The 13,559-nt window shown below is 36.2% G+C and overlaps 1 protein-coding gene across 1 annotated transcript; it reads right to left on the bottom strand.

The window, feature by feature from the left end:
• Positions 1–6,985: 6,985 nt before the first annotated feature.
• On the bottom strand, positions 6,986–13,452 carry MED24 (mediator complex subunit 24). Its single transcript, XM_065364516.1, has 20 exons — positions 13,232–13,452; positions 13,038–13,159; positions 11,761–11,886; positions 11,586–11,687; positions 11,304–11,517; positions 11,126–11,228; positions 10,887–11,049; positions 10,642–10,813; positions 10,385–10,556; positions 10,167–10,305; positions 9,858–10,088; positions 9,501–9,673; positions 9,246–9,426; positions 9,019–9,158; positions 8,836–8,928; positions 8,614–8,764; positions 8,342–8,478; positions 8,138–8,264; positions 7,777–8,061; positions 6,986–7,704 (listed from the first exon to the last, which is right to left on the bottom strand). Exons 2-20 carry the CDS (start codon positions 13,143–13,145, stop codon positions 7,567–7,569), a joined length of 2,955 nt encoding a protein of 984 aa, XP_065220588.1. The 5' UTR covers positions 13,146–13,159; positions 13,232–13,452; the 3' UTR covers positions 6,986–7,566.
• Between the last annotated feature and the right edge of the window lie 107 nt (positions 13,453–13,559).

Below are 13,559 nucleotides of genomic sequence, written 5' to 3'. Positions count from 1 at the left end.
TTCGTCTTCGCCAATTTCTTTTTCGATTCGCATTAATTCTTGAGTGTAGCTGTTTTCGATCGGTATCGGCGTATTAGAAACAATCATGTTGATAGTAAGTACATTTTTCGTTGGTTTTTCTTTCGGTGGACGACCTCTCTTTTTCTTCGTTTGGATAATATTTTTTAATTGTTTCAGTTTAGATGGATTTGTCTGCTCATCATTCCAACCGAGATAATCGCTTTCAGACTCCGCATCCTGCTGTACCAATTCGAGTTTTCTCCGATCGTCTATCCGCTGCTGAAAAGTTCTTTTATCAAATGGTGAGGTATATTTGACGTTATCTTCGAGCAGTTGAACCTGTTCTTTTTTCGCATAAATAGTCGTTTGGCGTAAGTTAACAAATTTTATATCGTCGTTTTCTTCTGTTTTGTAATTTCTAACTAGATAGCAATTGACATCAACTTGTTCTTCTACTATAAATGGTCCAATGCGTTTCGGATAGAATTTACCGGCTAAAAATCTGTCAGCGTTACTATGTAGATGAGTAGAAATCATTACTAGATCTCCTTCTTGGAGTCTCTTCTCTGGATCGTCGTTCTCGTTGAATTTTTGTTCTTGAATGATCCATAGTTCTAGCTGTTTCAATCGAATGAGTTTATGGATTTTTTCACGCTTAGTTTCCTGAGGTAAGTTCAAGATTTCTTCGCGATCATCGCCATAGACAGCTTGCTTCGCTAATTTATCCGCTACTACGTTCGTAAAGTCATATTTATGACCTTTTGTATGAATTATTTCTACATAACGCATTCTGCTTTTTAGTTCTTTTATTTGTAAAAGAAGGTCTTTATGAGCCACTAATTTCCTTGATGCATTTTTCCATTCATTTAGCTCGTACTCGAGTGTTTTATCGATAGTTTGTTTGGCGTATAACGAATCAGTCAAGATCTTTAATTTTCGGTGATCGGTTTTCCATAACACAGCTAATATGGTCTCTTTTATCGCGTAGAGTTCGGCCAAATTATTCGTGGGTTTTTGCTTATTTAATCGTTGAGAAATATTATATCGGCTGGTTGGTTTAAAACAAACGCCAATTCCAGCGATAGCATCGTCGCTTCCGTTGGCTTTACATGCCCCATCAGTAGCTGCCCATAGAAATCCACTTTTATCAATATACAACTCGCCATCGTGCATAATATCTGGTAGATTATCGAATGTAGTATATTTTTTCTCGTAGGTACTGATTTTTTCTATTGCTTTTTTTAATAGTTTATTGATGTCATGACGAAATGTTTCTATAATTTCCGGCTTCGGTGCATCCTGTGGAATGCCCCATATTTCAAATGGACTAAGACCATAATCCGAAGGAGCCATATTGAGATTTTTTTCTACTGCTGAAACGTAATAATGCCAGTTTTCGTGAGTATAGTCTTCACTGTTACTATTTTCATTTAAATAGATTCTCAATTGAGTGCCAATTTCACGCATGCTTCTTTCCACCGTAGATGACTGAGGATTATACGGCGATACGTATGTACATTCCACCTTCAATCGCTTACACTCGTCTTTCCACTGATTCGATATAAACTGTGGTCCGTTGTCAGTCGTGATTCGCTTCAATTTGTGACCATGGGCTCGCATATCATCGTTGATTCGTGTTAGAATAGGTAAGACCGATTCTGTTTTCGTATCTTTAAGCGCCATTAGATATACTTTCTTGCTAAATACATCTTTAGCGACGACGATAGCACGAGGAAGACCCAGTGGATTTGGCAATTGACCATAAAGATCCACACTAACATTTTCTCCGATATCATTTGCTGTAACTTTAGCAAACTCCGGATATTTTTTTAATCCGTAAACTTTGTTTTGTTTGCAGACAATACAGACACTCACGATAAAAGCAATATGTTTCTCAGCCGACGGATGGTAATAAGTTCTATTAAAGATGTCAATCAATTTATTTTTCCCGAGATGACCGTACCATTCGTGCAAATATTCAACAGTTTCTCTCAGCAGCGCACTTGGAAGATAAGGTAATGGATATTCTCCAGTTGTCCGATATAGTATGCCGTAATCAGTTGTATATTTCTCTTTGATATTTTCAACGTATTTTGCTACAGCTTTCTTTCCTCTAAACTTGATTTTATCTGCAATTTGACCGTTTAATGTGTTAATAATAGCTTTTAATTTTGGATCATCATTTTGCCATGTTGATAGATGAAAAAGCGCTTGTTCGAGATCCTGTTTTATTTGGACTCTTATTTCTAAAATATCCATTATTTCTTCGGTCCTGATCAATTCTAACGGAGGTGAGTTGAATAATTTATGGTCAGGTTTAGATATAGTATATTGGATGTTGAGGTGTTTCGTCCAAAGATACCAGCCGGCTGCTTTAACATGGAATTCAGATGCGTCTTTTATTTTTGATACTGCTGTTTTTAAACTGATTGGAACATGAATTTCTCTACCGATGAGCCACATTCTGTTCTTTTTTAACGCATTAACGAGCGCAAATACTCGTTTTTCGATGATGGAATAATTTTTTTCGTGTGATTTCAGCGCTGATGACACGAACATAACAACATGCTTTTCTCCTTCGAGTATTTGATACAAGACTGCATTCACAGTGGATGGTTCGACGCTAATTTCTATGTAGAATGGTTCTTCGTTATCTGGCATTTTTAACTCGAACTTTTGCTGATAAGCTTCATAAAGTTGATCGAACGCATCGGACTGTTCTTTTCCCCATACAAATGGAACATCTTTCTTGGTAAGTTTCGTGATTGGCTCTAATATTGTCTGATAATTTTCGATGAATTTTCTATATAAGTTTGTCAGACCGGTGAATTGTTTGATATTTGTGACGGTTGGTAGAATAACTCTGTTTTGGCGTTTATTGAAGAATTTATTTCTAAAACGTAGTAATTTTTCCATTTTTTGATCTTGTTTTTTCACCGAGTCTTCTCCGATAACGTGGCCAAGGAAATCGACGTTTTTCTGAAATAGTTTAGTTTTGCTCGGGTTTAGCGTCATATTCGCCTCGTTGATTCGCCGAAATACTTCTTCGAGCAGTTGGACGTGCTCTTCGAATGTCTCAGTTTCAATCAAGAATTCATCAACGAACATTTTCACTGGAAGGCCGTAAAACATTCTTCGTCTGCGATCAATGAATTCGCCCATAGCGACGACAGTACCAAATGGATCTACATTCCATTCCCAGATTTCACCGTCCATCTTAAATCCGGTGTACTTTTTCGAGTTTTCGTCGAGTGGATCTTGCCAGAATCCAGAGCTAAAATCGCCCGTTGATCGATAGACTTTCTTTTTACCATCATGAACCAAACGTTCCGAATTTGGTGGTTCATTGTAGTTTGGAATTAGATATTTGTTCAGTTCTTCTGGATCTAGACAGATACGAAGCGAGCCGTTGGATTTGGTACGTATTATAGTATTATTAACGTGAGTTGTATTCGATGGTCTGATAATATCGTTAATAATTAACCGGTGCATTTCAGCTTTCACTTTTTCGCGCATATGAACGCTTGGGATATAATTTCTACCATTAAAGTTGGGGACTTTATCAACGTTGAACTTGAATACCACTGGATCACCATTGTAACGACCAATTTCGTCACGAAATATACGAGAGTGCGGATTTAAACGTTGGAAAGCGATTTGTTGTTGTTCGTTTGATAGCTGAATATTTCTATCATTTCGTAGGAGCTTTTTACGAAGAATTTCACCGGTATCTTTCGCAGGTTCGATTGGTTTAATTATTTTATCGATTAAACGTATATGAATTTTACGGATGTTGATGTACTTATCTAGAATTACGAAATCAATGTATTCTATCACGCCACCACGTTCACATTTTGCTCTCATTGGACCAAACTCAGTATCTATATTGTTGTCTTTCATAGCATGGCGACCGATAAGAATTTTGCCTGGTAGGTTTCTCATTACATGGAATTTTACGTTGATTTTATAGTCTTTAAATTTAAACTGTACGACGCCCATAAGGTCAAGGCATTCTTCTTCGTTACCATTGGCTACTTTAACAATGGCAATTTGTTTTGCAGGTTCGAAAGCAACGTGATTTGGATGATTTCTATGCAGCATGAAAAGTGTGCCCTGATCAATGACGTTTGCGTCAGCACCGGAATCAAGTAAAACGACGCAGTCTTCAGTCTCAATTTTCAACGGAATAGCACTTGTATTTTGCGGATGTTTAGGTTGTTCATTCGCTTCGATTGTTTTTATTTTATTAATTTCTATAACTTCATCAGTAATTTCTTCGATAGTTAATGCTTGTTCTTCTGCAGGATGTTGATAGAGTACTAGCTGTTGGTTGGAGTGAACATTATATAGATCGTATGTCAACTCCATTTCATCTTCGATACTCAGATTAGCTGGTGAGTTGCAAGTGGCTACTGTTTTCATTGATGCCGAAGAGTCAAGCGATTCCTCCGATGAGATGCTATCGTCGGCATTATTATGATTTATAATGCAGTTAACGTTAATATGTTCGTGTTTTTCTATCTCAGGTTCACCGTTCGGATGCTGCTCAGTGATTGGTTCGCAGATTTCGATTTTTTCGTCGTTGTTTTCGCATGTTTGGATAATTTTTGGTTTTCTTATTGGTGAAAGTTTTTTCTTTGATGGCGAGAATACTTTTCTACGTAATATTGGCGGTGATTTTACACGAATTGGCGATTTTTTGAGAGTAATTCGCGCTACGGATTCAGGTACGATTTCTTCTTCTTCGGGTATTGACATAGTAGGTAGTTTATTTATTTCTATCGATGATTTTTCCTTTTCAGGTTCAGACTGGATCATATTGTATTTCTGCAATATTTCTTCGAACTGGCATCGTAATATTTTACTGTTATCATCTCTAGGTAAGAAATCATGTAATTTATTACTATAGAAGAATTTCCCTTTTATAACATTAATAACTCCAGATCTATTTGTTCTCATTCGATGCCCAGTTGTTACGATAAAATGCTTCGATAGTTCAGTGATTAGCCTGGTGTTTTTCATACGATAGATATTTTTCTTGTAAATAGATAGAATACGTAAATATCTCCGAATATGACCACGAGGTTTTTTATTGGTCGCCGGATGCAGAATCGGAAACAGAACCAAGGTTGATGAGGGTTTTTGATATTTTATTTGGTTACAGATTTTTTGAACCCAATATGCGATATAGTTTAACGGAATTCGATCATCGTTTAACTCTCCTTCTCCGAATGAAATTACCAGCTTTTGATTGGATAGATTAAAATTTTTCAGCGTCATAAAAATATTTGCCAAGGTTGGCATACGTATACTCCCGTTACCAAGTAATAATTGAGCGATGTTATCACCAAAATAATTTATTTTACAATTTTTTATTTCTAGTTTACATAGGTTTATTCTTGGACGGGAATACGAGTCAGGACTTAGTTTAAAGAATTCTGTTGAGCAGCTCCGGTTTGACTGCCAAATAGACCATTAGCAAACGAATTACCGGATGTTGAAGCATTTGCTTGAGGCTGTCGTTGAAATAGAGATTGGCTTGGCGGAGGATTCGAAGTAGTATTTTGTGCTTGTTGTTCCGTAGCATTTTGGCCACCATTTTGACCAGTTTGTTGTTCGGATAATGGACGTGAATCTTCGCCGTATTTGTCACCATATGGTCTGTTATCATAGTTGTCATAATTTCTATATCCGCCACGGTAGCCACCTCGATAGCCACGGCTTCTTCCACGATAACCACCTCGATATTCTCCATTATTCCATCGACCACGATAACCACCGCGATCATCACTCGTTTTGCCATTCTCGTCTTGCATAATACCGCTACTATAATCGCGAAACGTGCGATCGTCATTTCGCTGGTGAGTCGTTCGCTGAGGGATTTCCAATTGTTTAGCCCAGCTGGTCACGTTACAGATTTTTGAGGCAGCCAGCTGTTTCAGCGAGTTTAATTTGGCAATCAGTTGTTCGAAAGAGTTTACGTCTTCACTCGAGATTTTATATTGAAACTCCGGTGGTATTTTATCGTAAAGACTGCTTATTGCTTCACTAGGTGATACTTTCTTCATACTCGTCAGCGTTGGGTACCATAATTCGACTCTTTCTATTACTTTCGTAATAGAGTAGTCGGTCGGCGCAGCTTCATTACTAAACGCTTCTAGAGCTGCCTTTTGACAGGCTTCATCCCAGAATACTGAGAGAAATATTCTTCGGCTATCCTGGTAGGTTCTCGCATTTTTACTACGACTGCTCCACGAATCATTGTTTACTTTTACAGCTGTGTTAAACATAATAATTTTAGTCATTTCGTTGGTAAGCTGCACTTGCGACATGTAGTTTTCGAATTGATCAAGGAAACGATTCGGGTGGTGTTTATTTTGCTCATCGAAGACTATACCGGAGTTCGGAAATAAGGTAATGAAGTTCTGTTCATTAGGTAACGTGACTTGGATATGCTGAGGTGGAACTTCGAACTCGGCCATTTCAGCATCCATTCTGTTATTTATCGCCGTCGTCATAGCTGTAGAAATTTGTTGGAACAAATCTTTCGTCGCATCGGTAATCGTTTTAGTAACATGATTATTAATTCGAGCTTCAGCTGCGGCGATTTTATCATCGATCTTAGTATTTATTTGTTCTTCAGTCAGAGCCATTTCCGACAAGTTTTCACGTACTGACTCGGCTAGGTTTGAAAACGGGAGGTTTTCAAACAATGCTCGGATTTGATTCGTATAAAAATCTTCAAAAACTTCAACACTAGGATTGATTATTTCTATTGGAACATTCTTTGTTTTACGAACACTTTTCTTAATTATTTCTACACGTTGAACTTCGCGTTTCCGTAGCTTGAGGATTGGAGATTGATTCGGCGTGATTGGTCTTGAAAGCGACTTATCTGATACAATATTGCGCGGAATTTTGACGGGTACTTTGTGAGCATTTTATTACCATTTAAGAAGTATTTTGTAATAAAAACTACGAGACATCTTTTCTCAGGGCGTATAATAACATATTCGTTGACATGACAGAAAGGTAATAATACATATATTCAATACGAAACCGTTACTTTGAAAAGATACATACATAAAGCAACGTTGCCAGTTATAACAAGTACATCACAATCTAACTTTGAACTTTTACTTCTAGCTATATTGGCGTAATTATGGCGGAGGAGGTGCCGTTTCAAAATAACCAAAAATAATATGGTTTTATTCGATCAAATATTCGCATATAAACCGATCATAAGATTTAGATCACCAAAATATGAAATGAACAATAAATATAAATACCAACTAACTCGACTTACAGCGGTGATCCATTGCAGAGAATCGTATAAATTCTGCAACGTAAAAAATACAAATAACCTGACTAAACATATTCAACACCACCAAAAATACAAAAACACACGATGAAAGCTACTTTAGCGATATTCATAACAAAACATGATTTAATTGATAATTGAGTACTTCCAGAGTACGAAGAAAAATATTTTACACGATGAGCAAACAAATTATGTACATATAAATCATCGATTGGTAAATTTCAAAAATTACCATCTCCCTAAACCTATCTCATAGTTAGATTACGTAATAAACATAAATCTCTGATCGCTGTTCTCCGTCCGGCAGCTGTATCTAAGTAGTAAAGCTGCAGAATTAACTCCATCGTAAACAGATCCGGTACCGAACGCATTAAATTTGGTATCTGGACAAATCAAAAATACATTCGAGTTATAAAATATAATGTAATAAGTATTTTATAACGATGTTTTCTTACCAGTGAATTCGACAAATTAGCTAATATAGGTTTAGCTGTATCTTTTCCGCAGTTGACTATTTCTCTGATAACGTTGAAAACGAAATAAGTATCCGAAGTAACGACTCCGGTTCGATCGGCAATATTATCAAAAGCACGGAACAAGATGGTTAAAGCTTTTAGTAAAGGTCCATCGGCGATGGTTGGCTGTTGAGATGATGATCCGCAGCCTATGCTTTCGTATACCAGTCGAGTATTACCCGATTGTAGATCACTCATGCGCATTATTTTGCTGCCTTCTAGTTCCTGTGAAAAATTAACCCAAAGTTTGAGTAGGTAATTTAATACATGTTTATCGTGAATAAGAACGGTATTTAGTTACTTGTTCAACATCCATGGTTTTAGCGGATTCTCCTTTCTTTTGAGGGCATTTCATTTGAACAGCAGCACAGACTGAGAAAGCTGTCAGTCTAGCGATGGCTGTAGATTGAGGTTCTACTAACTCAACCCTGAAAACAAATTGAAATAAATTAATTAGATGAACGAATCATTAATATAATGATTATTTAAATCTAACAATACTCACTTATCAGTTTTGAATAGCAAATGAGGCAAATAATTCAACAACGCTACCGTCGAATCGTGCAAGTTGAAATGAAACAACGCGAATAATAAATCGGTCGCTTTATTCAACTCGTCTTCAAATCTCAGCTTGATTATTTCCTAAACCAAACCAAAAAAAAATCAAATCATTTTCTAAAAATAATTCAAAATTCGATACTGATTACTTCTGAGAATTTTTTCATCTATTTTTACACAAAAATCATGATTCAAAATCACTTTTCGTTTTCAACTCACATGTAACATGAATTTCATAAACTGGCGAGGTTCACTGACACACAAAACTCGTTTAAAAACGTAAAAAGCCTTCGTAGTGAGACATCCTTTTTTCAAAACGATTTCCCAAGTAGGTAATAATTGTTTATAAGCTGCATCTTTGGAAATAATACTGTAACACGAGCAATACAAAATTAAAAACTGGAAACTGCTTTCGCTACTAATTTAGAAACCTAAACTCACCTTCGGTAAGGAGGAAAAACTTCAGTATACGCTGAAGACGGACCGATCACTTCGTTCAACATGAGCCGCATAATACAAGCTGATATTCTGCACCTGAGGAGTGAAGAAAAAAACAGTCATCATGAACCAAATTATACAAGATAACGTTTTCAAAAACATTAATGAAACTATCTCCGATCTTACTTATCGTAATAATAATCCGGCTGTTGCTGTATGGCAATCGGTACGGTTCTAAATTCATACTGGCCATCTTCCTTGACCATTAAATTAATAAAATGTTTAACCATCTTGGTCGGTTTTGATGATTCGGTGGTTGGAAGTATCTGGAATAAACAGAGATCACGAAGAATGAATTTCCGACCAAACCAATCTCAATTTTACAAATTATAATGGGAGAAGAATGAACGAACCTGCATATAAGAGCACATCCATGAAACCGAGCAAATAGATAAACAGCACATTTGCGAAGCTATCGTATTCAACATTCGTTGAACGTCGTTATCGTCGTATTTTCCATTCGCTCGCCATTCATCTTGAATCTTCTTCATGACTCCAGGCATTGCGAAACAGATTTCGTTCAAAGGTATATTGCTAAACGAGAACCAAGATGTTATGAAAAATTGAGATCAAGGTACGTTTCGTAGAATAAATTGAACTACGCTTACGTTTTCCTGATATCGAACTCTCCCGATTCGAAGTACCCGATCAGTGTATCGATTCTACCAGTTTCTTCTGCTTTTTTCAACGCTGTGATAGCTTTATTGCAGTCCTGTTCTTCCATACAATCCCGAACCCATGTTTCGAAAAACGTGTTTCCATCGTTGTTCGGAAGTACCTTCTGCAAAACGTGATGTTGTTAAAATGAGCAAATCTCGATACTAGAATCGTAACGGTAAAGTGTTGCAGCTCTTCCTCTCTTCGGTCAAATTTTTCGAAGGTTTTAAGTGGAGATTTTATTTCCATTTCGTGGAACTGAAGAGAGAAAAAATGCAAAGCTCGTCTAAGATTATTTTAAATCTTACATCAGAACCGTATCTTTGGATAATCGAGCATAAAATCACGAACGTTAAATCGAAAAGTACTTTAACGTAAGGAGTAATGCTATCGTCTTGATTAACTTGTCTGCTCAATTCGTTGTATTTGATGAGTTTATGAACGAAAGCTCGCAAATCGCCTTTTACCGAAGCACATGTTAGGATCAATTCGTATGTTTTACCACAAAGGAACGAACTCAATACACTAATCAGATGTTCCTATAAAAAAAAAGATGATTTCAATTTTTAAGGAATCCAATTTCAAAGCTAAATTCCATAGATATTACTAAAACCAACCTGAAGCTTATCGGAATGCAAAGATTTCTTCAATTTATCCCAAGTAGGCGCTATATCCGAAATAATAGATGAGAACATCGAAGATACTTCTTCACTCACGAACATTGCGATCTTCGTTGTATCGATACTATTTTCTTTTCTGCAGGGGGAAAAACAGACACCAATAAAAAAATCTAATTAAGGAATAAAAACACCAAGAATACGAAGCAAACATTTACCTAATTTCTAAAATTTTATTTTTATCGTTTTCTGAGATGATTTGCAAAAGCACCATCTCCTTTAGTAAAGTTTCTACGTTATTATTCTGCGTATGAGTATCGATGTTGTTGAGAAGTGGGCAAAATTCCATCAATAATATAAATCCATCTACTACTTCTTTGCTAACTTGTTCTGCGAATAAAATAAAATTAATCAGCAATGTTCTTCAGTTTGAGGCTGACTCGTTAAAATATTTCATAATGGAACCTGCACCAACCTGACGATAAATCATTAACATTTTTATAATGACAGGTTAATAATTGTATAATCTGTGGTAACTTGATGAACGTAAAAGCACCCCAATACAGAGCGTTATTTTCCAAAGCGTCGTATACGTTTATAAACGAAGCTCTGACAAGTTCCATGTACAATCTGCAGTTCTTATAGCCCTGAAAAATAATCCAATTTTTAGAGACATGCAGCTTTTTTTTTACAAATTACGAATCTGCAACTGACACTCACTTTTAGCTGCTGTATGATTAATAAATTATCTACGATGGATTGCGAATCTATGGTCGGATTAAGTAAAGCTATCACTTTCATTAGAGCTTGAACCGAGTAATCTATGAAGTCTTGCTTTTTCGTTGGCGTTTTAAAAACACTCAGGTCCAGTTTCATGATATTTCTGCGTTGAAAATAAACATTACGATTAGAATCTAGCTACGAATACGAAGAAACTGAAAGCTTTCTGATTATTTTACTTTATTAACAACGCTACATCGACGCCGAAATCATTTTGAGCTGGTTTTTTGCCAATAACTGCTTCTATTTCTCGACATTTTTTCACTGTGATATCGTACATATCTGCAGGAAATTAGATATTTTAAAACATCTTTGATTCAACAACCCCTCGACGTAGGTAATCAATACGATACTTACTTTTATTCTCATGTTTGGCTAAATACAACAATGCTAAAGTGAACGGATTTTTAATGATTTTATCCAAAATAACGACTGGTTTTTTCATTAGATCCGGAAACTGGCAAGGATGAGTTAAATAATAATGGTAACAGAATAATAACCAGTTCACCAATGATATAATCGATCCAGCTAATGATCCTTCTTCCTGCTTAGTCCTACATGTGATTCCATCCTGAGGGAAAATTCCAACTTTAGGCAAACGAAGGCTAAAATTTACATCTATTTTGGTCATCAAAATACCTGTATGTTTTCTAAAAATTTCAATAATGAAATCACGCAATACGGTTTATGGAATCCATTGAATTTTGAAATACGAAGTACGACAGCTGAATACGAAACGAGCTGCGAAGTAAATCATTCCGTTAGTACGCCATCGATCAGGAAATAATTCAGTCGTTCGAATTTTCAAAATTACCTGCGAGCTTAAGGAATGCTTTAGGTAGGACAATATAAGCTCGTTGGGTCCAGGTCCGACAAGAGCTTGTTGAAAAATAATATCTGCCAGATTGTATACATCTCCGCTAACTCCTCTTGGTAAAATCTAGATGAGAAAAGAGTCATCGTTATAATCGAGTTTTTATTTTAAAAAAAATTGCTCGTCGTGTTTAATAATTCGATGGGGAAGATACGAGAATTTAGAAAAAAAGTAAATAAAAACCATTTCGTACGTAAACTAACCCATATAATTTTTCAAATTACATTGTAAAAATACATCTATAAGATACACGAATTAACATAATACAGTAATATAATTTAATAACGTTACTTTCCAGGATAAATAATATCAGTGGTTACAAATTTAACGGGCAAAAGATCGAGATACTCAGAAGGATCATTCAACACGCCAACATTCGGATGTTGTATCTCGTGAAATTTAGCTTCTCTATAAGATCTCTCTCGTAATAAATACTTCTTCTCCGCTTCGAAATAATACCTCGTATCAATTACTCGCACTATCATACCATCGACTCGTAAAAAAAATCTGTACAACAGGAAGTATCCGCTAGGCATAGCCCGAAACTTGACCACACTAATAGCGATGCCGTTATCATGTAGTTCGTCTTCAAACAAAATGAGTTCTTTGAAAAAAAGTATCTCTTCTTGTACTTTTAATTTCTCGATATCGATAGTTTCTTCGACATCGCTCAATACGCGATAACACCCGATACACGTACCGCTATACTCGGTCGTAAACGTCCAGTCGAACGGATGGACGGTGTTATTGGTATACCCGGTACCCATTCTGGATAGCTTCCAATCGTCGGAGCATGCAACTTTAATAGGCATTTCACCGACCATTACGCCTTTCAGGGCGTCCAGAGCGTTAAATTCTAACACAAAACCACCTTCGTGTTGTAATCTGAAGATGTTACGAGGAAACACCATTTCCGGGAAATGCGGTAAATCAAGAGTAGTCATGAAAATACAATAATCGCAAAGAATGCCCGACTGGCAACTCGTTTTCGAGGTACATTGAGACGGCAATATGTGACTTTTCGACACAGATATAAGCCACGGCGGGTAATTGAACGATTCGTAAGCCGTATCCATTTTACATCTGCGAATATTCAACACAACAATTTTGGGTACTTTGATCGAAATAATAACCAGTTTATAACCACTGATACTATAAATATTACGTTTAATAAGAGAAGAACGCTGATAAGCACTACGAAGCTAGATAATACTTACATTTTTTATGTGAATTCCCCACTGTAAATCACTCCAACGTTCGGACCAAGCTTTAAGTAGAAGAGCTTTTAAGCTGCTCGTTTTACTCGTCACTTTGCCAGTTTCCATTATTCGAATGTGAACTGAAAATCCAAGTTTTTTACAGATAATTTACCATTGTGCTACTTTACAAGATGAAGTTGATCTAGACTTACCATTGTTGGTGGAATTGATACGAAGTCGACTTGCGAGGAATTTTCTATTAGGATATTATATCGAGTAGTTGAATGGAATCCGAGAGTATCTGAAAACTAAAAACAACTAATCTAATTTTCCTCGATAATAATCGATTTCCAAAAAATAAAACTTTCGAAGAAAAGAAGAAAGGAAAACAACAAACCGGCCAACTTGAAAAGAAAAACGCGTATGGATGTTTGAACAAAAAACTGGATCGCGTATCAAAACTGAATGAGAAAAGAGTCTCGCTCTAGCGAACATGAACCGAAACACAAACTTGTTGAATTTTCTTATCAATCTGAAAAA

This window comes from Planococcus citri, chromosome 4 (assembly GCF_950023065.1).
Source record: "Planococcus citri chromosome 4, ihPlaCitr1.1, whole genome shotgun sequence".
NCBI lineage: Eukaryota > Metazoa > Arthropoda > Insecta > Hemiptera > Pseudococcidae > Planococcus > Planococcus citri.
This window is presented reverse-complemented; position numbering and strand designations above follow the sequence as displayed.